The sequence below is a fragment of the Eleginops maclovinus genome, chromosome 9 (genome assembly GCF_036324505.1).
Source record: "Eleginops maclovinus isolate JMC-PN-2008 ecotype Puerto Natales chromosome 9, JC_Emac_rtc_rv5, whole genome shotgun sequence".
NCBI classification, from domain to species: domain Eukaryota; kingdom Metazoa; phylum Chordata; class Actinopteri; order Perciformes; family Eleginopidae; genus Eleginops; species Eleginops maclovinus.
The window spans coordinates 11,482,380-11,508,792 of record NC_086357.1 but is presented as its reverse complement, the minus strand read 5'-3'; the positions used below and the strand labels follow the sequence as shown (position 1 = coordinate 11,508,792).

At 38.7% G+C, this 26,413-nt stretch overlaps 4 protein-coding genes across 8 annotated transcripts in view; 1 reads left to right on the top strand and 3 right to left on the bottom strand.

Moving 5' to 3' along the window:
- The window catches only part of cp (ceruloplasmin), an 11,721-nt gene extending 11,033 nt beyond the window's left edge, over positions 1–688 (bottom strand). The window contains exon 1 of one of the 2 annotated variants that reach the window (XR_010166461.1): positions 377–688. Coding sequence is in view for 1 of the 2 variants with exons in the window: in XM_063891816.1 (XP_063747886.1) it covers positions 377–537 (161 nt within the window). In the remaining variant the exon portion in view is untranslated. The remainder of the gene's footprint in view (positions 1–376) is intronic. The other variant, XM_063891816.1, reaches the window with a different exon arrangement.
- An 848-nt stretch (positions 689–1,536) lies between these two features.
- Positions 1,537–8,100, bottom strand: tm4sf18 (transmembrane 4 L six family member 18). Its single transcript, XM_063891803.1, has 4 exons — positions 7,782–8,100; positions 4,400–4,468; positions 3,633–3,775; positions 1,537–2,909 (listed from the first exon to the last, which is right to left on the bottom strand). The coding sequence occupies exons 1-4, from the start codon at positions 7,959–7,961 to the stop codon at positions 2,711–2,713; spliced, it is 591 nt and encodes a 196-aa protein (XP_063747873.1). The 5' UTR covers positions 7,962–8,100; the 3' UTR covers positions 1,537–2,710.
- Positions 8,101–10,043: 1,943 nt separating this feature from the next.
- On the bottom strand, positions 10,044–19,205 carry LOC134869193 (glutathione hydrolase-like YwrD proenzyme). 4 transcript variants are annotated; one of them, XM_063890655.1, is made up of 12 exons: positions 19,009–19,205; positions 17,884–18,037; positions 17,650–17,803; positions 16,669–16,875; positions 15,794–15,946; positions 15,629–15,716; positions 13,813–13,990; positions 12,469–12,625; positions 11,892–12,074; positions 11,530–11,614; positions 11,344–11,439; positions 10,044–10,843 (listed from the first exon to the last, which is right to left on the bottom strand). In XM_063890655.1, exons 1-12 carry the CDS (start codon positions 19,106–19,108, stop codon positions 10,698–10,700), a joined length of 1,701 nt encoding a protein of 566 aa, XP_063746725.1. In that variant the 5' UTR covers positions 19,109–19,205; the 3' UTR covers positions 10,044–10,697. The 4 variants fall into 4 exon arrangements, with proteins under 4 accessions (XP_063746725.1, XP_063746729.1, XP_063746726.1 ...); XM_063890659.1 differs by having other exon boundaries at positions 11,344–11,409; XM_063890656.1 differs by having other exon boundaries at positions 13,819–13,990.
- A 1,112-nt stretch (positions 19,206–20,317) lies between these two features.
- tm4sf4 (transmembrane 4 L six family member 4) lies at positions 20,318–25,937 on the top strand. The gene is made up of 5 exons (XM_063890787.1): positions 20,318–20,780; positions 21,786–21,875; positions 22,303–22,451; positions 24,863–25,040; positions 25,370–25,937. The coding sequence occupies exons 1-5, from the start codon at positions 20,610–20,612 to the stop codon at positions 25,385–25,387; spliced, it is 606 nt and encodes a 201-aa protein (XP_063746857.1). The 5' UTR covers positions 20,318–20,609; the 3' UTR covers positions 25,388–25,937.
- The last annotated feature ends 476 nt before the right edge of the window (positions 25,938–26,413 follow it).

The window sequence follows — 26,413 nt, the reverse complement described above, 5'->3', positions numbered from 1 at the left end:
GGTAAATTGTTTTGGGACAAAATGTAAACGCTTAAATATCCATGGAGTTCAAGTGAGATAATGAACTCTAATGGAAGTGTAGTGGATATTTAAGTGACTGAGGAATTGGATATTATAATGTCTGTTTAAGTCATGAGGAGCTTTGCTTTTCCCATTTGGGCCAAATGCAGGGGGTAAGAGCTGACTGACTGACTGACTGACTGACTGACTGACTGACTGACTGACTGACTGACTGACTGACTGACTGACTGACTGACTGACTGACTGACTGACTGACTGACTGACTGACTGACTGACTGACTGACTGACTGACTGACTGACTGACTGACTGACTGAGTCCAACATAAAGAAGACGATGTATTAAGAATGTACTTACTCATCCTGCTCTACCGTGCGGTTTTGAATGATGTTCATTCCACTTGGAGCGTAGTTCCAAGAAACTTCCTCTATCCTAAGGAAGTACTCTCTCCTCATCCCAGACACACATACTGCTGCACAACAGAGCAGCAACACTCCCCTTAATTCCAACCGATGCATTGCTAGAACTTCACCAAATTACAAGTGCACTTTAAAACTGCCAAGGAGGCAGATTATTTTTGTTCCACGATACAGAGGAATAGAACGAGAAGGACAACAGTGCAGACAACTGAGAACTGTTTGTCAGTCTGTCAGAGGGACTTTTGCCCCTCTGTGTGTCTTTATACCCCACCTGCTGACTGCTGGGAATAGCCAAGCATGGCAGAGGGGTCATTGACTCAGAGGGGGTATCAAACAACCTGTCACAGAGGTAGAGTGACTTGTGTAAGAACAGAACTTTTTTTTAATGCAACATCCAAATGTGATATTCTAAAAAAGTGCTTGTCGAAATGTGGCCGCAAATTAAATGTTGTCATGATTAGCCAACAGGTCAATAATGATGTCCAAATTAAACATAGAAAAGGTAAAAAAAAAAGACATCCCTTTATTTGCCAAGCTAAGCAGTTTATGAATTTAATACTCATTTGAATGACTTCCATCTGACTCTGAAGTCAGTTTAGTGCAATTAAGTCGGTTTTGAAGACTTTTGCAAGGGTTTTTAAGTAATTCTATTCATTTATGCTATGAAAAGAAATCTTTTTCCAACATCAACTCTGTTAGTATAGGGTCTGAGGCCACAATTACTCAGTTTTCAGTCCAGACGTAGATCAATACCCAGCAATTCTGGAAACTCTAGGACTGAACACACATGGACTAACGTTCCATTTGTGTCCGTCAGAGACCCTCCTTCTCTGTAAGAACAAGTGGGTACAAAGGTTACAATGGTTGAATACCAGATAAGTTGATGGAAACATTTCAATTATTATTATACTTTGGAAGCAGTGGATTCAAGCATTCGCACGCACGCACGCACGCACGCACGCACGCACGCACGCACGCACGCACGCACGCACACACACACACACACACACACACAAACACGCACTGAATGTCCTGTGTATGTATGTGAACCTGTTTTTGTTAACAAAGATCAGCTAAAACTTAATGACTTACTGGACATTTCAAATGGAAAACGTTTTTTTTTTTTATTCAAGGTAGCACATACAAACAAACATACATTATAAAAATATGTCCCTAAAATATATATAAAATGTTTGTTAACACTGATCTAGCATCTGAAAGACAATTTACAACAAAATGCTCTGAAAATAAAAACAAATGTACAAACACACAAATAAACATCTGCTCATTAGCTCTAAATTATCCAACACATTGTGTATTGTTGGAAGAACAAGAATCAAAACAGAACAGAAAGGACACTTACTGAAGCATCGAATTAACCAGCCAAGATGCTGATAAACAACTAAATAATGTCCATCTCTTCTTGCAACAACAACTCAACAATGACACAAGAGCTCATGTCGTGTCATGTCCAACATCATGAAACAAATATTGTGCCCATCTTAAGAATATAAAGTGATGACCCTCACTTAAATTGTAGTATCACCTGCTTATGCAAAGACAACGGTAGTGTAGTTGTTGGGTTTTATAAATGTATAAAAGATAATATACATTAAATAATAATAATAAAGAAAAAATCAACGTTGACACTGAATATACATTTCTTGAATTAAGTTGATGAAACACTTGTAACTTAAGCGTAAAGACTGTTCTATGTCTTTAACAAATGAAAGATTCACAGACACTCCTAACTTCAGTGAAATCTTTTATTCTGTATACCTAATATTATTATTATTATTATTATTATTATTATCAACGCTGCTTTACTTTATCTTTATTATGTATACATGTTGTTCTGCTAAGTCTTCCTTCAACAAACTTAATTGTATCCTCTTTTCTTGTTCTATGGAGAACATTATTACAACCTGTCTTAAAACTTGTATTTTGGCTGCACCAGAGGACCATCTTTATCAATGACTGCATAGTGAGTTTTGCCAATAATCAGAGCAAATTAAAGGTTATAATATAGTGATTAGAATGATGGTGTCCAGTGTTCATAATACTGCTTGTGTATGTAGGTAAGGCCTAGTTGTAGTCAGAAACATACACTTATGCTTGGCAATGAGGCAGTCCCTAGAGACTGCCACGTCTCCTTGTGTCCATTAATGTCCTGTATGTGTGCATACAAGTCAAACATGTGATTTGTTTATGTGTGCACATATGTCTCAGCAGGAGAGCCTACTTACAGGTGTATCTGTGTTTGTCTGTTGATTCAAGCATTAAGACTATACTCCTGCTTGTAGCAACATGGTCGGCAGACGGCGTTGACTAGTCCGTTTCCCAGCTGACAGAGACAGATGATGAACTCCAACACAGCCAGGCCCAGCAACACGAACAGCAGAGTCACGTTCCACTCTACGATGTGAACCGGCTGAACACACCGTGACCACGTCTCCGGCTGTAAGAGATACCTGGGACACAGATAGAGAGATCCGTGGACTATCAAACAAAGATAGCAGCTGCTTTGTTTTAAAACGTTTTCACTGGTTTAACTTAGCTCTGAGTGTAGCCTTCTTAAGTGCTGAAATACTATGGATAAGCATTGTCTGTCAGAACACACTGATGAATTAAAAAAACATAAAATAACTTGTGCCACATGACAAAGTTTTTCATGAATTCAAAAATAAAACACAGGTGGAGGCAAAGTCCAAGTGTTTCTATATAAGGGAACCTTGTTTTCCTTTATCGTAGTTATACCCTGGCCACTAACCACAGGCAATACAAAAAAACACAGCATTATAGCAGCTGTATAATTGTTTAATGTCCTTAAACACTTGTGTTGAACTGCGATTAACCTAGATATGTTTACAGTGTTTTATTGACCTTGATTGTTTTTGTATTTGAGATAACAAAGAGAGATCATCAACAGTAATCATACACTATACAACACATTAGAGCTAAACAGATTGACCTAGTTATCAATTGACTGAATAAACAGCAACAACACTATACTGAATAGTCATTTGTTAATTTTTGTTTTGATCAATAATGCCAGAAATTCAATTTAATTCTCAAATTTGAGGAAAAGAAGCAAATTGTGAAAAAATGTTATAAAGATGTTTCATGTTTTTTTTGACTTTTTAAAGACTAAATGAATGAAGAAACCCATGGCACCACACACAGTATCGTCATACCTGCCGCCCTGGTCAGCAAAAGGGTACGACCATCCGTATAAGGTGAAGCACTGTGGACCCTGCAACAAGGCGAACCCTGACATGACGAAACAGTAGCCAGACCCCACCAGGCCGACAACAGCTGCCAACACTGAACCGCACATCTGCGAGAAACACAGACACACACAGTGATTTAAAGAAGTGAAGGAGTTTAGATGCCCTTGTCAATGTATGTGAGCCTGCCTGTCTGTTTAAATGTAAACTGTTTCATTTATCTGTTTCACATGACAGATACAGAGGCCATTGTGACACACACACACACACACACACACACACACACACACACACACACACACACACACACACACACACACACACACACACACACACACACACACACACACACACACACACACACAATTGCAGCTGTGCATGTGGCTTAAGTGGTGTGAGCCAATCTTACTTTGTTGAATGTTGACTAACAATGGGACCCTTGTTGAATTATTATTGCTGGATTAGCATTAGCATTCCACCTCATAAAGGGACAGTGTGGGCTGGCTTAATAACAACTGTGCAGTTTACTCTCCAAGAAACAGAAAGAAACAGCAGTAACAGGGAACACTATGAAAAGATACAAGGGCTTAAAGACTTAAAATCTTCATATTTCGATTTAAGAAAAGGGAAAAACATCTGATAATATTGATCTGGGTGTAGAATTAAGGAACATAACATGCATTTTTAACATGTTTTGATTTTGAGTGTTATTGATAGTTTGGTAAGTCGCTTACCATTAAGCTCTCATTCCAGCAGCAGTTACATTTCCCCAGAGTGATGAATACCACAGCTGGAAACAGCATCTGAAGACAGAGAGACACTTGTGAACAGCAGCATTTATCATGTATTTAATTTAAGTCTTTTAAGGACATTATCTACATTGATATTTTTTAAGATAAGAGGGAAGTACACTAGGACTAAACATATAGATGCTAAGCGTTAGCTACTCATATTTCAGCCTTATTGAAACTGCTTTTTTCACTAGCATTTGCTGGAATGATTTCCTATCAATACCACCACATGAACTGTACCATAACAGCCATATCGATATAGATCCAGATCCATATAAAACAGCACATAGTAAACATTTTGGACACAGCTTTAGACTATTAGCATGCTATGTTAGCATATTTGACCGTTGTTTATTTTCAAGCTACATATAAGGTCTAAGGGTTACTAAATTACTTAAATTCTTTAAGATTCGTCCTCTTGGAACAATACACATATATAGATTAAATGATAATAGCTGTGACAGTGGTCAAATTAAGAGCATTGGTCCCATGTGTTGTTGTGTAGTTGGAGGGCCTTACTGCGAGAGAAGGGCATTAGAAATACTTTTTTTTTTAAAAGGGTTGTTTATTTGTTTGTTTCAGTGTTATTTTATGTTACTATCCCTCTCTCACTTTTTCCTCTCCTCTTTCCTGTGCTGTTGTCTCTCTCCCAGCGGTCAATGTCTTTAAATCACGTCCCAGCAGAGGAGGGGAAGTTAAGTTCCAAAGGTCTCAGAGATCATGACCATCGTTACATACACATCCTGGATGTCCCTCTAAAGCACTATCTTTGAAGAGGGCCAGCGAGAGATACTGAACATACAGAGGGAAGTTCACACAGTGAGAAAGGAAGAGGGAGGAAAAAGGAAAAAGGAGGGAGGAAGAGCAAGAGAGAGGAAGGGAGGAAGCTAAAGATACATTTCTCTCAGAGGGGTTCAGTTTGCTCTTTGACTTTTAAACGTTCTGTCTTTTCCAGAAACAGAGGAAAAGCCCAAAGAGGAAACAATAAGGACAGCATGGAAAAAGGAATTTCAGTAAAGGTTCCCTGTGCTTGCAGAACTACTTTTTTCAAATAACATATGCAAAAATAATATGTACAGACTAATCCAAATACAGTCTTATTATTAAATATCTATCTTTTTTCTTACAAACTACCCAAAAATCTTAATATGTTACAGAGTGAAGCTCTATATACCCAAAACAAGTGCTTGTCTGGCCAGCAAGGTTAATCTGGTTTAAGGAAGAACAGAGAAGAGACTGTCTTTTTCTAAAAAACGAATTAAAAGAACAGCTCCTTTCAACTCAGTCGGAGCATAAACCCATCAGATCAGCAGCATGTAGCAGACGGATTTACTGTGAATTCACACAACACTTCATTGTTCTCAGTGAGCAACTGCAGGCACACTCAGACTGAGTGGTGTTGAAGGGGAAATAATTGACTGAAAAAGAAAAAAAAAGTTGTATTTCTTTGAGTCAAAAGCTTACCCCGCATGCAGATAAGTGCAACTTAACAAATCAAAGAAATCTTAATGGACAAGACAGAAAGTTAAAAAGAGTTATGAATGTAAATTAGCATCAGTTTTATACGACAAACACAAAATAAGGCTTCAGTCTACTTAACATTACAGAGTGTTAGTGTATTTGCATGTACCAGCGTCAGTTTTCATTGAATGCTGCTTTATTAGGAGCTGGTGGTGGATTTCAGATGGTGCCAACACCCCCCCCACACACACACACACACACACCAGTGAACATCCAGGGAGTGGACATAGAGATTGTGAAATCCTACATGTACAGTACCTGCCTGTTCATCTGAACAACAAACTGGACTGGACCGACAACTCTGCCGCTCTCTACAAGAAGGGACAGAGCAGACTCTTTCTGCTTAGGAGACTGAGGTCTTTTGGGGTGCAGGGGGAACTCTTTCAGAGTTTATTTGACTCTGTGTTGGCATCAGCCATCTTCTATGGTGTGGCCTTCTGGGGCTGCAGCATCTTGGCTGCTGACAGGAAGCAACTGAACAGACTGATAAGGAAGGCCAGCTCTGTGCTGGGGAGTCTTCTGGACACTGTGGAGGTGGTGGGAGACAGGACAATGTGTCCCATCCCCTCCAGGACACCCTGTCCGCACTGTGCAGCTCCTTCAGACTCTATAATCATCATGGCCCCCGGTAGACCCCAACACATATAAAAACACTGACTATAGCACCCCCTTGTTGTGTTAATAACTGTACAATATATACCATGGCTGCTATACTCAGAATGGTTTGTGAGGTCTATTTTTGTGTATTTTGTAAATTGTGTGCGTATATATATTTTGTATCCTGGGTGTGATAACATTAAGCTGTCTTTGGCTCTTTCTGCTGTACAAATGAACATTTCCCCTCTGTGGGACGAATAAAGGTATTCTGATTCTAATTCTGATTCTGATGCTTTTTAAAAGTATTTTGAGAACGGAGTTCTTGTTTCACATGGCTGGAATACTGTTAAAGAATCTATGTATTTTTAGTTTAAATGTGAAAAAAAAAAATCTTAAAATTTGGTTTCTAAGAACGTAGCTTAGTTTCAGTTCCTTTCTCTTTCCAGAGCAACCAGTAGTCATGAGTTTAACCATGTGGTACCTGTTGAACTTTGTTAAACATTTGTCCACGTTGTTAAGCCTCTTCTACCCAGCAAAATAACCCCTCCAGATGACTTATTTAGAAATATACTGCCATGTTGCATCAATATATTTTTTTTGTATTTATAAAGGACAAGACAAATGATTCACGTGTGTTTAAATACAAACAGAAGAGAAAAGCCATGACATTTCAAGTTTTAAAAGATAAAGAAGGGTTCTGTCAAACATGTTGACACAAACCAAGAAAACAATATACTTTTGAATTTCTATTATTGATTGGCATTAAAACTGAATAAACAAACAGATTTTGCAGTGGGTAGGGACTAACCCTAACCCGTCTTACTGCAAATTCTAAAAGTAACTTTGGACCTCATGCAGTTAAGGTAAAGTTGTACTATTATACTAAAGTATAGCTTTTGAAGAAACAATTACCATGCTCCACTTTATTTAATTGAAGTAAAGTTATGAGACCTTACTGTGTTGCTGTCTTTCTTCAAAATAAGTCACTGCTGCAATGACCAACACCTGCTGTTTAGTGAGCACACACAAAACAACTCTTTCTGTCACCATTCAACTAACTTTGACCTAAAAAAAACCAGATGATCTGAACCAAAATGAACAAGTCTCTATCAAAACATGTTGACCATACCAAAACGTTAGGTCTAACCCAAAATATATAACAAATAGTCATCATGAAATAAGAACATAAAGGCAGTTTTTCACTTACCAGTGCTCCCCCTCCTCCTAGTCCACCAAAATACCAGATGTAGCTGGCCAGGCGGTCCTGCTGGATGTAGGTGATTTCTCCCATGGGAAACAGAAGCAGCAGATTGGCCATGATACAGCAGAGAGCCAAAGGCAGCAGGACCAGGCCCAAAGACCGGGCGAAACCCACCGAACAACACATCACTCACCCAAAAACACACTCACAACTGCAGTGAGGAGAGTAGAGAATTGGAGTTGGTTGAGAAGAGTTCGAGAAAGAGGGGAGGGGTAGGGTCCGAGCAGCTGGGGAGTCGGGAAACAAAAAGAGGAATTGACGAAAGCCTGCTATTTGTATGTGTGTATGTGTGTGTGGTGTGTGTGTGTGTGTGTGTGTGTGTGTGTGTGTGTGTGTGTGTGTGTGTGTGTGTGTGTGTGTGTGTGTGTGTGTGTGTGTGTGTGTGGTGTGTAGGGGTGTTGAACAGATGCTCCTTCCTCAGAGGAGGTTCTACCATGACACAATGTGCACTATGAAACACATTCACAGGAAGTGTGTATGTGTGTATTTCCCGCAGCCTTTTAGTCACATGATGTTTACATTTACAATATGTAGCAAAGTATATGTTTTATAAATACCCACAAATATACATAATTGATCATTTTTTCTGTAAGATTGTGTTGTAATTTTTGGACAAGCAGCAACTAATTAAAGACATTGGAACCGATAGTTATGTTAACCAAAAGGCAGAGTTGAGGTTTGCTTTGGTATGTCACAAAGATGTGTTTACCAATCGGTTGCTTTATATTTGAGTGCAAACAAAATAATGCAGCTTATAAACATAGCTTGAACCTATAAGATGCAATATAAAAAGATACTTTATGTGAGTGTAAAGTGTTATGATTTGATGCAGTGCTATGACAATGTCATACACCTGACTTCATGCTAGAAAAGACATAAGAAAAAGTGTTGTGAGTTTTGTAAATTATTTAACTTGGAATATTTATAGTTTTGTTCTACATTTAAAATGTAGCATTAACATTGTAGATTAGTTTTATGAGCCAATCCAATCCAATAACATCTTTTTCAATATTCACCTTTGGCAAGTACCCTGTTTCTAGGTCAGAATGAAAGAACAGCTTAGCAGGTCTATGTGGGGCAATAGTGTAAAACATGACTGCTGATAGTGCTGTGTCAGAAAGCTACTAACACTGTGTCTGTTATTATGTGTGTTTCAGGGGCCCAGCATGTTGTGAGCTGCTTCATAATCCAGCTGGAATGTCCCACATCCAGATAAACTGCGCTGTAAACTCAGACCAGTCACTAACAAGCTGCTTCAACCACTGTTAATTAAGACAGATTAAGAATAACACAGTGTGTTTGAGTGACTGAACACATGGCTCTTTATGGGTGTAAACAGTTGGTACCAAGTGCGGTTTGGAGCTGTAAGGAGATCAACAGTGAAACAAAGTCCGACATTAAGTTTCTGCTTTAAGAGATTTGTGTTGAAGTGGAATCATATTTGAGCTGCCTGCTTCACAGAATAAGGTTATCAACTTGCTCACATTTTCACTCAACCCATGCCACTGCATATCTTGTAATATAATTCATCCTGTCTTTCTGTCTCTGTATTTATCCGGTCTGCTTTCTATTTATACGGGTAGCAGGGGTGTTTCCTGACAGTTTAAATCATATAGCTTAAACATACAAAAGGGCAAAACACAAACTTCATTTAGTGTTAAAGACATGTAATGAAATAGAAGCATCATATGCCAAGTCCCATACCATGAACTCATGTTCTGAAAGTTGTGAGTGTAATCATCAAAATCACTTGTGGAGATGGAGAAGCCGCAGCTAATTTACCGGTATTCGGCTTAATAAACTGCGAGATTTTCTCAGATACTCTTGTGGAGTGTCGAAAGTAATTGTATTTTATTTGCACACATAATTTTGTCTGAGAGTCAATGAAACAGGTATTCCCAAATCGTAAGGAAAATAACAAACAGTAACAAAGAGAGGGAAAAAACATAGGAAAATATAATTTACTAACATAACTATAAATACAAATTGTTGTTTTCCTCTGGGCAACATAAGATTCAATGTGACCATTAAACCCAATTTTCGAGGGTGATGCTACAGAAAAGGTCAGGGAGTAGCAAAAAATATCTAATACATTTTATGTAGGCGGTGAGTTAAATATATATATAAAATGTGAAAAAGGAATAATTATATATATATTACTGATTAATAAATCCATAAGGCTTTCAAACTGTAAAAAAAACACACCTGTTTAGTTATTGAAAAAAAAAAGTCAGATAAACTACATTTATTTTTAATTTGTTTAAATAGATCCAGCATAGTTCACAGATCATTTGAAATACATACTGTTAAAATCAGTAAATATGCTTCACTCTAAGTGTAGGAAAAATATGAAAAAGGAACTTTCATGGAGATATAACACTGATCAACTTGGTTCACATCACATTTTTTACATGTTTTGTACTCAATATGATTTGTCATCATGAGAAAAACAATGAAACTGTCATTTCTTGGTGACGTAAAATGATAGGTATATGGTATGATATTGTTGTTATTATTATGTTTAAATATATATTTGTCATTATCTAAACCAAAAAGGAAAGACATCTCTGATGCGGTACACAATGATTTGTTTTCTATTTTTCAGTGCATAAGTAGTAATCGTGCATTAACTCATAAATGAATTAAAGATGTGATTAAAAGCTAATGCATGAATCTTTAATGTGTTATGCTATGATGCTGTGCTATGACAATGTCATAAACCTGAGTGGTTGGCAAGTTTTACATGGGAAATCAAGTAGTTAATCACAAACCCAATGATTAATTATTTATCATTTATCTGCAAAATGTATCAATGTATCTGAATATAACATAAAGACAGAAGGTAGAGAAGGCCACTTCTGTTTAGTATCCCATTGCACATCCGTCTGCTCTGGGGTCGGATCCTGCCCACAGCACCCTGGATGGAGGATCAGTTTGATTGACAGATGGGTTCCACCAATCCCCCACTGTGATGATCTGTCCTCTCCCAAACTGAGACCTTTTGTGGCCTGTGTGTTTGAATGAAAAACTAAATAAATAAAATGTGATGAGCCAATGTTGATGTTTCATTTGCTATCCGTCTATCTATCACAACTATGCACAGTTCACCAAAACACCCAGCATTAAGACATTTCGTTAATAAAGGGGTGCGGATCTTCCAGAATAAAAAAGGGAGCAGATAGTAGGGGGGATACAAATCCAATGGTAATAACAAGCATACCATGTTCACGCCATAAATAAAGGCATACATCAGCTAGGGTGATTCCGAGGTGAGAAACAGAAGAACAGGAAGTATTTGCATATACAATTACATGTTTGTTTTTGCATTACTCCTCTTGAAGGTATTTTTTAACCATTTTGTTATTTTTCAGTGATGTTTTATGAATAAATGTATAAAATTGGGAATCGTCTACTTTCTGCAGCAGCGGCAAACCAATCACGAAAGAATAATATACAGCCACAGCTGACAAAAAACTGTGACAGTAACTGTGTCAATAACAAAGGTTACCTGTGATTGGCCAGTTGACTTTGTGGCCCCTTCTTCTCAGCTCATCAGCCACCTCCTGCCCTATGCCTTCCTCCAGATTAACAGACCACTGATCAGCTACACACAGAAAATGTAACCTGACATAAGAATAGAACACATTGACTTGCTTCTTTCACAAAATTCCAATGATTGCATATGTATACTGACTTGTGTGGTCATATTGTACATAGACTCTTGGTGCGTCTAGAGCCTGTTGAGGATTCATCCCAAACTCCAACATGTTTAGTAACACCTGAACACACAAGAGCAATATCAGATCATAACTCATTAACACATTTAACTTGTTCATAACGTTCAGGTTATTAGGATTTTGACCTAAACCAAATTCATGCTCAAGAAATTAAGTATCTCAAATGATGAATTCTCCACACTCTGATCTAGTCTTACAAAAACATTACAAATGATAAATAACAAAAGAGAGATGGATAAACACAATTAGTGTCAGGGAGATAGTTTGCATTATTTATCTGATAGATAAATGCTTCAGCTCAGTCTATTCTCTAACATACTTGGACGTGTCCTTGCGGCTGCATCAGAGCACCCATCACCCCCAGCGCAGCAAGGAGGACTGTTTTTTCTAATGTGGTTGCAGAGTCAGTGAGAAGTGCAGGTATTATAGTGTGATATGGCCGCTTTCCTCCAGCCACACAGTTGACATGGTTACGACGAAGAGAAAAGCTGGCACCCCGGTTCTGTGGGCAATATTGTAGAGTTTAATGACCTCATTTAATGATACACATCAATTTTTTCTAATTCCTCATCTAGTTTTAAGGTTTAGGGGTGCTTTTTGAAAGCAACCTGTGAATTCTACTTCTCTCTGTTTTGCATGGATATTACATGTGTTGCATATTGGTGTCTATATGCAACATAATGTGTCTCCAAATTGGTTGGTCTGTAAGCAGAGAACAATACGATGCAATTGGGAACATTATGTTTTAAAAATGCATCTGGTTTCATTCGTTGTGTTTTACATTGTTTGGTCTAAAAATGTGCTTAAATATCTTGTTTTGTCCACAACTTAAACATATTTAGTTACTGTCATAGCGCAGTAAATAAACTAATCCCTTCTATGTGACCCCTTCAGACCTGTAGTGAGAATCCACAATCCTTAGGGACCAGCCCACTGCCGAAGCCCATGTATGTGCTGTTGACAAATGAACAAGCGTTGCCCTGGCTGTCGATCACACAGAAATAAACTGTGTCACTTCCTGTCATCAAGCCGGGCTCCACTTCTTCCATGACCCTGCAGAAAAACACACAACAATTAAAAACATGCATAAATTAATATTGTTGGTGCTGTTTTCATCTGCTGAAACCGGCTGTATAAATTAGCATAAACACATGAGGGTTGCCATCTAGGAAAGAATGTGTAATAAGCATGTTTGAGCAGCAGAAACTGCTTTATAGAAACCCTTTTTTTTTATTCACTGAAAGATAAACATTTTTTATTGACATCCAAATATATTTTCAAAATATATATAAATAGTAGATTCGTCTATATAATGTAAAATTATGAGGGCCAAACTGCCATCCTCGTGCATTGCAAGCACAAAGTACAAGTTAAATATTTGTTTTAATTGTGTGCTTTATCCCTACCTGTCCTATCGGAGCATGTCATTCCTAATTTTAATTACCAGGACACAAACAACTCTTCAGCTTCAGGTGTCATAAAGAATTTATAAACCATATTCCAGCCTTGGTTTAAATATATCATAGGGTGTTTAGGAAGTATTCTGAGGGTTTTAACCAGATTATTGCAGTGCATGTAAATATGATCTGCTATTTAATGCCTTTCTTTGATTTCAACCAGTAAGCTGTTGTATAATATACATGTTAACATAATTGCGCCTAATTACGTTCTGATATGCATTTCATTTATGCTTTATTTGAATGATTATGGTTGACTTGGGGTGATACTAAACCTATCAAACGTGTATGATTGGGATATGTATTTGTACACATCAAAAGAATATGTATGTATGTGTGCATGTGTGCACGTTAAGATATCATTAAGTTGTTTAAGACATTTTAAGTATGTTTGGCTATTTGTTTTAGAACTGATGAAGGCCAAATGTTCAAAGTCTGCAAAACTGACAAGTAAACACATTTTGATGCCAAAAAATACAGAAACACACACACAACACACACACACACACACACACACACACACACACACACACACACACACACACACACACACACACACACACACACACACACACACACACACACACACACACACACACACACACACACACACACACACAAACCTACACCAACATGCAAACAGAGCAGTGGAGGAGAGACCGAGGTATAAAGGGATGGACGTTAAGGTGTGTGTGTGTGGGGGGGGGTAAAAGTCTAGAGTCCTATCTAAAGTCAACAGAGCACGACTGGTACACACTGGTACTAATAGACACACACACTTACACACACCTGCCCATGCTTATACGCTGTGCTCGCTGGTGGCTGTATCGCTTGTCCAGCAAGGTTTCCAAAGGGATGGTCACATGGTCAGGGTCTCCCAGGTAACGCACAGCATCTGTTTGTGCCAAGCGCACAGCCTCCACCAGTACATGGATGTAGTCAGAGCTGTTATGGCCTGCAGCTACACACACACACACACACACACACACAACCATACACACACACACACAACCACACACACACACACACACACACACACACACACACACACAAATAGCAGGCTTTCGTCAATTCTTCTTTTTGTTTCCTGGCTCCCCAGCTGCACGGATCCTACCCCTCCCCTCTTTATTATTAGATTAGTGCAAATCGATCGCTATGATCAACAAACTTCTTTTTTTTGTGTGACTTTAGGTTTTGTTCCCTTTAAGAAGTAGAGGACATTTTTATGGCAACTTTACACAAATCGATAAATGGGGCGAAGCCTGCGAGGTAGTTCAGGCAGTCAACTCGAGCACCAATGATACATTCGCACATAACGCCCCTCGCCACTCTTGCAACCATCCAATCATTGTCTCCTATATCTGCCTATCTATTTAAGCTGTCAGATCTGCCTGCCTCTGCGTCGCTAATGCTGCTACTGCTGCTTCCACGCTGCTAATGCATTCACCTCGCTGCGTTCACGTCGGCGATGATCGCCTGCCCCACCACCACAGCTTCCACCTGTAGGCTCGGGGGGTTAATAATCTAATCATCACTCAATCAATGTTCTATGTAAATATGTGGAGTGATGAGGCCCGAGCCTAGACGCGGACTCAAACTATATACTGCTTCTAATAAACATATTAATGAAACACGTGAATTGTCTGACTGAATTGACATTGTGTGAGATTTAACATCAACTGTTAAAGTGGCAAGCTTCAAGAGCCATCCAATCAACTGTATGTTCAAAGTTATCTTGTGAGGGTCCCAGAAGCTAAGGCCAAGGCCTGTTAGCAATGTTATTTAGCACAATTATCTAAATGGTGGGGATGTTTAGGTAATCGTTGTTTTAAATGTACTATGGTCTATCGTTGGCTTGCTTTTGCTGGCTATTGCAATTAGTCTTCCAAAAGCATATAAGTGCTTTTTTTTGTAAAGATTACCTTACTGAACAAAAAGTAGTGCATAAATATGTGTTTGTTACAGAACTTATATTTTGCAATAGTCCAAAATCCAATAGAAAAATCCCACTGGTTATTTGTCGAGTGAACGAAGGCGAATATCCCAAGGGCTTAAAATAATCCATGGACTGTGAAAAGTTCACTGAAATGTAACATTGTTTGTTGCAGTGCTTTTTATGTCTCATTATTTCATGTTTTGGACCCACATAAATGGAATGACTACCTCCTCCATTTAATGTTGAGGTGGGAGAAATTTAAGAACAGAACATCCTTGTCCTAGACAAATAAAACCAAGACTAATATGTTTAACAATGTGAGCATGCTTAATTGTTTCTACGAAGTGAGGGTGGCATAACATAATTATTTGGGTGTGAGGATTGGCTCATAATTAAGTACTGAGAGCTGCCTGGTGCATTTCCAATCTTGGCCAATCAGGACGATACCCTTTCTTTAGGGCTTGAGAGTGGAGGAGAATTGGACATACAGGTCATTCTGATCCTTACTTGACTTAATGCAGACCTCATTTCAGCAGATATATCCTCAATAAACTCTGGTCTTTAGGCCAGTTTGATCATACATATTACAAGAACAATATCCATATTTGAAATTCTCTCGTATAAGGCAAGTCATTAATGGCACGTCAGCATGCCAGGGTATACCTTTGAGAGGGAAGTTGTCCAGGATGTTGAGTAACAGCAGGGCCGCCAATCCCTGACTGTTAGGAGGAGGCTCCCACAGACGGACACCCTGAACACACAATGGAGTGATTCATGCTGCTGACCAAGTTCTCAAAGTGAACACAGAAAGGTTGTTGCTGACATCACCTTGTATTCTGTGCTTATAGGGGTGACGACCTCACTGTCATGGCTGCTGAGATCATCGAATGTCATGACTCCTCCGCTTTGGTTGATGATATCTACGATGGCTTGGGCCACTCTGCCCTTGTAGAACGCTGGTTTTCCATGCTCACCAAGCTCCTGTTGAGGAATTCAATCAACTGCTCAATCTAACTGCATGAAATATAACTATAGTATAAAACACCAACATTAAAATATGATGAATTGCAGCATCTTTAAAGAAATATATGCGGGTTACGTATCCACCATGGTTTATATATAAAAGTCCAATCAATGATAGCAAATGAACAGGATGGTGTGTGTGAGTTTTCAGCACAAGATAAAACACACCCCGTCAATGCTGAGGATGTCATGGAAACCCTCGATCAATGAGGCTGAGGTCACTGCTATTGTTTCACTTGCCTGAGGACTGGGAGTGAGAGGGGGTGCAGGGGTTGGCCCACTTGAGAGTTCGTGCTTTATTGAATAACTAAAGACTGAGTGTTTAATGTAGTAATAAAGACAAGCATCGATCAGTGCATGCTTTTATAGTGACACACAAGCAGATAATTACACACCCAAATGGTGGGCGTCAGAGGTCTCACTGACAGGAAACTACAGATTGAGCCTTATTTTATGAATGTTACCTAGTCGGCCCACACCTATGAAACTAGGTTGGCACATTCACATAAGGGGCAGGAGAGAAAAAGATTTGAATGTTTTTCCTACTACTGTATGCCCATCCCTGTATTCCTCCCTTCCTCCATCTTGATTGGGCTTAACATTGACCAAAATAATTCACAATGCTACTCACATCACCCATAACATGTGTGTTTTTTGTTAGTTTTAGTTGAAAGATTTACCTTCAGGGTCCGGGCCAGGTTAGGGTTTCTGAATACTTGACCACATTTAGGAGCATGACCATTAATTAGCAGGTCTCCACCTAGTTCCTTCCCAGCCTCTCTCAGAGCAGCCACCCATTTAGCCCACTGGTGAGCTGTGACCTCGGCAACAGGAAACCCCACCTCTGCGAGCTCTGCTGCCCCGCTTAGCACCTCCTGCAAGGACAGCTAGGGGAAATGAGGAGAGGGAACACACGCCTATTACCTCACAGGAAACCTCACTGAACAGGAAGTGTGACTCATTTTTTTGACAAGAAATATGTGGAGTGTAGAACTAGTTTGTCATTTCCTTTTAAGGTTTTCCAGTCAGGAAAAAACATCTAATAATAACAATCAATCAGTGCCAATGAGAGGATACTTCATTGGTTACTTTATAATGTAGAGCCTGTAACTACTCTGATGAGCTGCTCTACTTGTAAGCTCTAGCTTACAACATATAACGTTATCCTAAACATATTTTGAGGCCACAAACCGCACAGTAGTAAACTTTTTGCATTCGTATCAAACCCTTCTTTACATCTAAGCTGGCACAGCTGTTGTGTTAGTGAAGTGAAATCCACACTATGTTCCTAAAATCTGAATTTAATCGTACCCACATTTGGTGGATAATATGTAGAAACCCTTCCCTAGATGGCCACGGTAATCCTGTTTTTACTAAAACAGGGTTTGAATAAAGGGAAATTCAACAGCATTCAATGATAGATTGTCTACTCTTTGTATATCTATCCTTGATACACCTTCAACACCACTGTCTGTCACACACATGACTCTTACTTACAGATGTGTTGGTGGTGTGTGTCAATGAGGTTCCACTTGCAGTGTTTATGTTGAGCTTGTTTAGGTGATGTAAATCATGACATTTAATGAGCTTTTTGCGACCTTTGTATTGCATATAGCTCTGAACAGTAGGATACTAAAACACAAACACACACACAGTTAAACCTTGTGACTTCCAAATAGCTGCACAGTATCGCACCAGCATGCAGGGGCCCCTGGTACTGTGACATTCAAGGCATCAGAAGGTGAAGGAGGGGCCTCTGCATTGTAACCACGTCCTTCCAGGAAATCCAAGGTTTGCGCCATGGGCAAACGACCACTGAGAAGGACAAAGAGAGAGGCTCAGCTAACCATTCTGTGTTATGAAAAAGACAATAATGGAGAGAGAAGATTCTCCACCTGCCGTTTATTCCTCTGATCTCTCCGGTTCCTCCGTTGTAGAACAAGCAAAAAGCGTCTCCACCAGGACCGGTGCTGCATGGCTCTGTTACAGCCAGTGCTGCTGCTATGGCAACCGCAGCATCTGCTGCATTACCACCACGCTTCAGAATGTCTGGACACAAACACATAAACCCTTGTGTGAATAATGTTACACCATAATTTATCAGTGCAAACAATTTGGGTTCTGTTTTCAAAGTTTTCAATGTATCCAACTCTGAAACCCTCCATTCAAAAGGTTGTGAGCTGGAATAATTACATTTCCTTCATCTAAATTGGTATCTCAAATCTCATAGGCACATGGACAGATTAAACAAATATCTGCAAAGAGATAAGTCTTTTATTTAAACACCGGTGCATCTGAGGAAGTAAAACTATTTATAAGAAATGTATTGCCAGTGAATTCCAGGCTGTCATTTTAAACCAATCTACATCTTTATTACCTTACCATAAGTATCACATAGTACACATTGATTAGCATACCGTTTAAGGGAACCATTGGCTCTCTTGAATCTATTCTGAAATCTTAAATAAAATATAGATAAGTGGTTGCATATTACTGCATTAATAGTACTTACTAGAGGTGAAACGCTTAGACAAATCATGTCTTGACCTAAATTGCCAAAACATTCCTCAGTTTCAGGCTTTTAGAAATAAGGATTTCTTGCTTTAATCTCTGAATATATTTTGGTTGGCTGTGGAAAAAAAGCCAATTAAAAAAGGTAATATTAATATCAGGGAGATTTGAATGGTCATGTAAATTCCATGCCTATGCGGTTTCGAAGAATGAGAAAAATGTCACCGTGTTTTACTCTAACAATATACTTTATTAGGGTTCAAACTCTTCTGTGTTTCTGATCCTCAAGATCTCCTTAGTAGCACTTGTTGTGCTTTTGTAGCTAGATCGCTCACAGCACTACAACTACAGCTTGTTATGGACTGTGCTTTTTATGTTGCAACTTCTTGGTGGAATATTCCAGGCTTTACCAAAAAAGTGCTCTTTGTTCTCGTTTTTTTCGATGATATTAATTGATTATTTGACATTTTGCCATAAAATATTCTCCATGGCAACTGTTTTCCACTCACCAATTCCTAAACTGGAGGCTATCGGCTGGCTGGACGCTGCACAGCCGTGTAAACACAACACAGGAGACCGACGAGAGGAGAAAGACAAGTTGGTATCCATCGTGCTTCAAATAGCAAGGACTGTTGAAAACAACAAGGCACAATTATTGTAGACCATTAAACTGCATTGAACTTTCTGATCTGTTCCTCGGGCATCCATTGAGTCTGTCTGAACTAGGATGGCAGCAGAGAAACGGATGACAGAATACATCGATGAATGCTGAAGCAGCAGCAGAAATGAATGGGAAACCTGCATTTTGTTTAACTCACATTTGAAAACCTCAATCATGCAGCCTGTTGCCTGTTGTCAGATATTCCCATTCATCTTCAGATATATAAAAAAAAGTGGACTCAAGTTGTCATGAACATACTTCAAATCACAACCTAAAGTTTGTGATGGTCAGCAACAATTCAGAAGAAACTTACCTCTACTCATATTTACAAACTTGTATGTTTGAATTCAGGTTTGTTGCGACAGTTTCCCAAAATACAGGTGAAATTGTATTTAATTCCATCAACAACCCTTTATGTGCCTTTTTAACTCAAAAAATTAAAAGTACAAATCATAACAGTGGTGCAAGCAGACGCAGGATTCGATTCAAACCAATTTAGTTAAAATATCCACAGATTAATGATTCATTACGGTGCATGTGTTAGTCTTTTTCGCAGCACTAAGAGTGCATTTGATCAAAAACCATTCCAATTCAATGTTTTTATGATGTTTGTCTATTTAATCAATGTTAACTCAAGTCTACAGGATGTACAGACGATGACTATATGACCAAGCATAGCCAAACTAATTATGTATTTGATTAAAAGTGAGTACCAGGAAGGTAGGGCCGTTTTCTTGGTGTGATTGTGATAAATTCCAAACAAACATATTATGTTTCACACATCTGTCTCACATCTGTCACCCTGTAACATCGTGAAACATTATGAGTAATTACCTAGAGTTGATTAATGGAGCGTCCTAAACTCTGAAGTCAATTGTTTTGTTAGTCACTGTCCAGAGGAAGCTGCAGATCAGTGTTGAGGCCTCTGCTTATCGACCAACTGTCTGTCACTCCCTTCTCTGTCTCCATGTTAACAAACACATGGTAGAACATTAACCACGGTGTCTTCGCCGATGTGTGTGCACAAACACGGATGTGTAACCCAGCATTAATGTGTGTGTTTGCACCCATGTGCATGTGTGTTTGTACATGTTTGAGTGTGATCCTGCCATATTACAGCTGCCTTTTACAAACGTGAAGCACTGAGGGAAGGGTGGGCTATAAAGGCTCAACCATAGCATCTGCCAAATAGAAACAGGACAGGTCATATAAATTGAACAGAGCATTCATACGAACCAACTAACCTTTCGAGGTGTCGGAAAACACTCTTAGAAGGTGTATGAAAGCTGCAGTTGCTGATAGATATAGGCCTAACATTCAACCAACAGCTGGAGTACTATTATTAAAGACCGGACAAGATTTTAGAACCAAGACGTCCAGTTTAAGTAGAGTATTGTGAAAGTTTAAGTCGTTTTCACTAGTAGAGGAGGTTGAAGCATCAGAGTCAAAATGTGTTCAGGCAACTTTGCCAAGTGTCTGGGAATCAGTCTGATGCCTCTGGCGATTGTGTGTGTTCTGTGTAACATACTGCTCTTTTTCCCTGGGGGAAAACCTGTGGAGAAAGAACACATCACAGAGCAAGTCTGGTACTTCGGAGGCATTCTGGGATCTGGAGTTCTGGTGAGTAACTTTACAACACTGACGGTAAAAACTGGCTTAGTCTAGCATAGAGTAAAGGATGTAAACCGTAATATCATCTGCATTTTGATCACCAGAGACAACCTCGGAAATCTGTATTCTTCCAGAAGTCTGCTGATTTTTGTGTAGCTTTTAATATTTAATGTATTACTGCTGGAGTACACATATATGTGAGGCTGTTGTTGAGGGTCTCATTATATCTGTGTAATCTCATGAACATAGATTATAATTAATGTCATCAAAATGTATTTGGGCATCAACTAAACAACTATTTTCATGCAGTTAAAAGTGCCTTAAACAATGTATTATTGTTTATTCTATGAGAAATGTGCCCTTTATAACATTCTAGCTCTGAAGGTGATATCGCCAGATTGCTGGTTTTGTCTGTTTAGCTGTCCAGCAACTTAAATATATACAGTTAGATATAATAAAGGTCAAAAAGAAAACCATCACATTAAGGATACTGTTATTGAAGAACGGATAGCATTTTGGAACTTAGAAAATAAATGAATTAACAAATAATCAATTGTTTAAGTTAAGACATAAATACACGAGTCATGCTTCACCTGAAGGATGTAGTGATCTCATTAGATTTTGTACTGCACTGCTAGTTCACATTGGAAAATAGGAAAAACTAGAGATTGCTATTAAATTATCTATCAATCCATTCAAAGCAACTAGACTTTGTTTGGAAATATATATGTGAAAGAAAGTGTATTTAAACTTGTTCTAATGGCATATGTTTAGGAACTAGTTTTACAATACTTCATACCCCTATGTTTATGGTGGGACATTCAGCAGTTTAATTTCCTCCTGCTGATGAGGCAAGACATCTAAACATCATCTTTATACCCGTGTGTGTGTGTGTGTGTGTGTGTGTGTGTGTGTGTGTGTGTGTGTGTGTGTGTGTGTGTGTGTGTGTGTGTGTGTGTGTGTGTGTGTGTGTGTGTGTGTGTGTGTGTGTGTGTGTGTGTGTGTGTGTGACAGATGATCTTCCCGGCTCTGGTCTTTCTGGGTCTGAAGAACAATGACTGCTGCGGCTGCTGTGGCAATGAAAGCTGTGGGCGGAGATTTGCGGTGAGGAGATGTTTCACTGCTGTTTAACTTCTCACCATCATAAGTCTCATCACTTCTAAAACAAACACAAATGCACTATGTACACACCCTCCAAGATTTACTGAGCAATAAATGCCAAAAAGCATAAAAACTGTTTACACACATCAAACACAAATTGATGTAAGGTAATTGTGATATATGTCCGGTACCGTAACAAGGAATGAGCCAAATGGGAGTTTCACATGACTTTATCACAGAGAGCTGGCATTGTTTCGGAACAACCTCAGTAGCTGTGTGTTGTCAATGCTCTGTTGGTGACCCTCACTCAGCATGTTATCTTCACACTGAGAGAATAACACTCCATTGTAGTAACATGACTTAAAAACGAGAAAGGTATTGATTGCAAATATGTGAGTAACTTCTCTTATCTCTTTCCCTCTCTGTGTAGATGCTGAGCTCCATACTGTTTGCAGGTGTTGGGGTTGCAGGGGCTGGTTACTCAGTTATAGTTTCTGCTGTGGCTATTAACAAAGGACCTAAATGTGTGGTCTTGATTAACAACACAGTAAAGTTTTGGGACTCACCGTTCTTAAATGGGTAAGAAACACAGCCAGTATTAAGCAACAAACTGTTTGACAAGCATATTACCAAAAGCAAAACTTATGAGGGCAATTCCAGTTTCATCCTGTCGAAAAACTACTACATCTTTCATTAATTCATTAATCAATGTTGCTTACTTAAGAAAAAAGAGAGTCTAGAAAAGCTGAACGCAGGTGGAGAAAAACAAATATCCAGGTTCACTTTGAAATCTATAAAGGAAGACTTGGCTTTTATAATTCGTAATTAAAAAAGGCACGACAGTCTTTCTTCTCTGACATCATTGCCAAAAACACAAACAACTCACGTGCCTTGTTTGCTACCGTTGAGAGACTAACAAACCCCCCAGTGTCAGTAGCCTCTGAATTTCAATCCACCAGGGCCTGCAACGAATTTGCCTCCTTCTTCACTGACAAAATTCAGAAAATCAGACAGGCAGTCGGTGTTTCTGTATCAGGTACAGCAAATGTGTTGTCCTTGTGTCCACTTAAAATCAATTCAAACACCATGACACAATTCCATCAGATTAATGATAAAGACCTAGAGGACATTATTCAACATCTGAAGTCGTCCTCCTGCTGCCTTGATGTTATACCTACAAGCCTTTTCAAAAATGTTTTTCATAGCATGTCCTCAGAGTTACTTCACATAGTAAACAGGTCTCTCCACTGGTGTATTTCCACAGGCCCTGAAAACTGCAGAAATTAAATTGCTCTTAAAAAATAATAATCTGGACGCTTCAGCAATGAATAATTACAGGCCCATATCAAACCTCCCATTTCTAGGTCAAATCATTGAAAAAGTGTTTTTTAAACAACTGAGTAAATTCTTGGATGCAAATAACTGTTTTGATGTGTTCCAGTCAGGCTTTCGACCGCACCACAGCACTGAGACTGCTCTTGTTAAGCTTTTCAATGACATCCACTTAAACTCAGACAGTGGCAGAATCTCAGTGTTAGTATTGTTAGATCTCAGCGCTGCATTCGACACAGTTGATCACAACATATTACTAGACCGACTAGAAAACTGGTTGGGACTTTCGGCAACAGTTCTAAATTGGTTTGAATCTTACTTAAAGGACAGGAACATTTTGTTTCTATAGGCAGCTACACATCAGAGCTGACAAATATGACATGTGAGGTTCCTCAAGGCTCCATCTTGGGGCCTCTTCTCTTTAACATCTACATGCTACCACAGGCTCAGATAATGAAAAGCAACCAAACAAGTTACCATAGCTATGCAGATGATACACAAATGTACATTACCATTTCACCAGGAGACTATGCTCCAATTAAAACACTGAGTAAGTGCATTGAACAAATCAATGACTGGATGAGTCAGAACTTTCTCCAATTAAACAAAGACAAAACCCAGGTAATTATTTTTGGAGCGAAGGAGGAAGGACAAAAAGTCAGCGCTGAGCTTCAGTCAGCAATGTTCAAAACAACAGCTAACGCCAGAAACCTAGGTGTAGTCATGGACTCTGACCTGAATTTCAACAGTCACATTAAAACAATCACTAAGTCTGCATACTATCACCTGAAGAACATATCTAGGATTAAAGGACCAATGTCACAGCAGGATCTAGAAAAAACTTGTCCATGCTTGTATCTTCAGTAGACTGGACTACTGTAATGGTGTCTATACAGGTCTCACTAAGAAATCCATTAGAAAGCTGCAGCTGATTCAGAACACTGCGGCTCGAGTCCTCACTAACACTAAGAGAGTGGATCACATCAGTCCAGTTCTGAAGTCTTTACACTGGCTTCCTGTCTGTCAGAGAATTGACTTCAAAGTTCTGCTGCTGGTTTATAAAGCATTGAGTGGTTTAGGCCCAAAATACATTTGTGATCTCCTGCTACATTATGAACCATCCAGAGCTCTCAGATCTTCTGGAATGGGTCAACTTTCTGTCCCCAGGCTTAGATCTAAACAAGGAGAAGCAGCTTTCAGTTATTATACTCCAAATATCTGGAACAAACTCACAGAACCCTGCAGGGCCGCTGCAACTCTTACTACTTTTAAATCCAGGCTGTAAACATTTCTTTTTGCCACTGCTTTTAATTGAACTGTTCTTATCTAACATTGCACTGTGACTTTTATTCTGCACTGTAACTTTTATTCATGTATTTTATACCTGTTGTGTTTATTTCATTATCTTTGCTCTTAAATTACTGTTTTTAAATGCCTTTTTATAATGTGTTCATGCTGCGCTATTTTGTAATGCTCTTAATGTCTTTCATGTTTGTAAAGCACTTTGAATTGCCTTGTGTTGAAAGGTGCTATATAAATAAACTGGCCTTGCCTTGCCTTACCATTTCCCGAACATAGCATTCAAATTCTAACCACACAGTAAAACAAACACAAGAACTCCTAAAATCTTGTAAATAAACATTTTTTTCCCTCTCCAGTGACTACTTGTCAAACAACGATATGTGGGCGAAGTGTGTAGAGCCGTCTGATGTGGTGTCCTGGCATCTCTCCCTGTTCTCGGTGCTGCTCGTCATGGGTTTGATCCAGATGGCGCTGTGTGCTGTGCAGGTGGTGAACGGCCTTCTTGGATGTCTGTGCGGGGACTGCTGTCGAGGGGTCAGTCAAGTTAATCTGTGTTACCAAATTAATATATAATATAATACATGATTTGACAAGCTTTTAATACAAAAAGAAGGATTGTATCTGACAGGATTCAAAAATTCATCCTTTCCTGGCAAAACCCTTACCCATATTCTATCCAATAATTAAAATGCCTATAGGGCCTATCATCCAATTAATTCCGTTCCAGATTACAGTGATACTTTTAGAAATAAACCGACAATTATTCATTAAAAAGTGAATTATGCAACTGGATTGAGGTTAGTAAATGATGGATTACATTTATTATATTCAGTGTAATAAAAATGTTGGTGTTTGTCTTTCAGAGCGATGGAGCTGTCTGAGCCCTTCCTACAGCTGTGAGAGTCTGCAGGTGGCTGCTTCCTTTTTAATTCTTTTTTTTATTTTAAGGTTGACAGTAGTTTCTTGCTTTGTGCCATGAGCTCATTGATTACGTTGTGTGTGTATATGACAACACTGGTGACATTACATAGCTCTTATTCTAAGGATGATGTATGAAAAGTGATGGGACAATGAGGAGACCACACTATAACTTTAATAATTTCTTCTTAGATAAACTTAAACGAAGGGAGCAACATCTTAGAACGAAAGAGAGTTTCTCTCTTTAGATAAATATTTTTCTGTTGCTTGACTGCCCTCTGCTGGGGGTTAAATGTCATAGAGACCAATACATCTGCACTATTGATACAATTATTGTTCACTTCTCACTGACAACTGTGTCACTGTTTGAATCAAAAGTACTGACGCGTATTGCTCACTTTAGGCATGGAAGTAATTTTTATTTCACTTTTCCTTTGTACAAACTTACTGTAGGCCTTCTCATGAGGCACTAATTGATCTAATCTGATATTAAAGCATATCATCTTTCTGTAACGCTGACTGATCTGATTTCATTCTACATAAAAATGTACTAGATAATATGTCTGTTTTAGTTTTTTCCAACCTCAGCCAGTAATCATTGCATTGTCAAAATAAAGAAATTATGGCTGTTAAATGTCATGTGAAGTTCCATAGAATGAACTTATCTTGAAGCCAGTTTGACTTTCTCTATATACTTTACCATATTTTATAAAACAAGGAAACTAAAATATCACTCTATCAATGATGCTGCATCCCGGCACCAAACCTGTTCTAATATACATAATTTGTGTGCCTTGTGTGCCATTTCCTTAACTACTTATTCCCTTAGAAAAGTGACAGTATATCTTTTTGGAAAAAGTAGATTACTTTTTATTGAAAACTCTTGGAAATGTTAAATAGGTTCAATATCCCATGACACAGAAGCTGTTGAAAAGGTCCATTAACTTTACATTTTAAAACCGCTGATTTTTGACACCAATATTCATATA

Bases quoted from the DNA above. Each gene is read 5' to 3' on its own strand.
- tm4sf18 (XM_063891803.1), bottom strand. From the start codon at position 7,961: ATGTGTTGTTCGGTGGGTTTCGCCCGGTCTTTGGGCCTGGTCCTGCTG. The intron at 4,469-7,781 runs GTAAGTGAAAAA...CTCTGTCTTCAG, and splicing joins TAGGAGGAGGGGGAGCACTG to ATGCTGTTTCCAGCTGTGGT. The intron at 3,776-4,399 runs GTAAGCGACTTA...TGTTTCTCGCAG, and splicing joins GCTGGAATGAGAGCTTAATG to ATGTGCGGTTCAGTGTTGGC.
- LOC134869193 (XM_063890655.1), bottom strand. From the start codon at position 19,108: ATGGATACCAACTTGTCTTTCTCCTCTCGTCGGTCTCCTGTGTTGTGT. The intron at 15,947-16,668 runs GTAAATCTTTCA...ATTCCTCAACAG, and splicing joins ACCTGGCCCGGACCCTGAAG to GAGCTTGGTGAGCATGGAAA. The intron at 15,717-15,793 runs GTGATGTCAGCA...TTGTGTGTTCAG, and splicing joins CTATAAGCACAGAATACAAG to GGTGTCCGTCTGTGGGAGCC.
- tm4sf4 (XM_063890787.1), top strand. From the start codon at position 20,610: ATGTGTTCAGGCAACTTTGCCAAGTGTCTGGGAATCAGTCTGATGCCT. The intron at 20,781-21,785 runs GTGAGTAACTTT...TGTGTGTGACAG, and splicing joins TTCTGGGATCTGGAGTTCTG to ATGATCTTCCCGGCTCTGGT. The intron at 22,452-24,862 runs GTAAGAAACACA...TTCCCTCTCCAG, and splicing joins GACTCACCGTTCTTAAATGG to TGACTACTTGTCAAACAACG.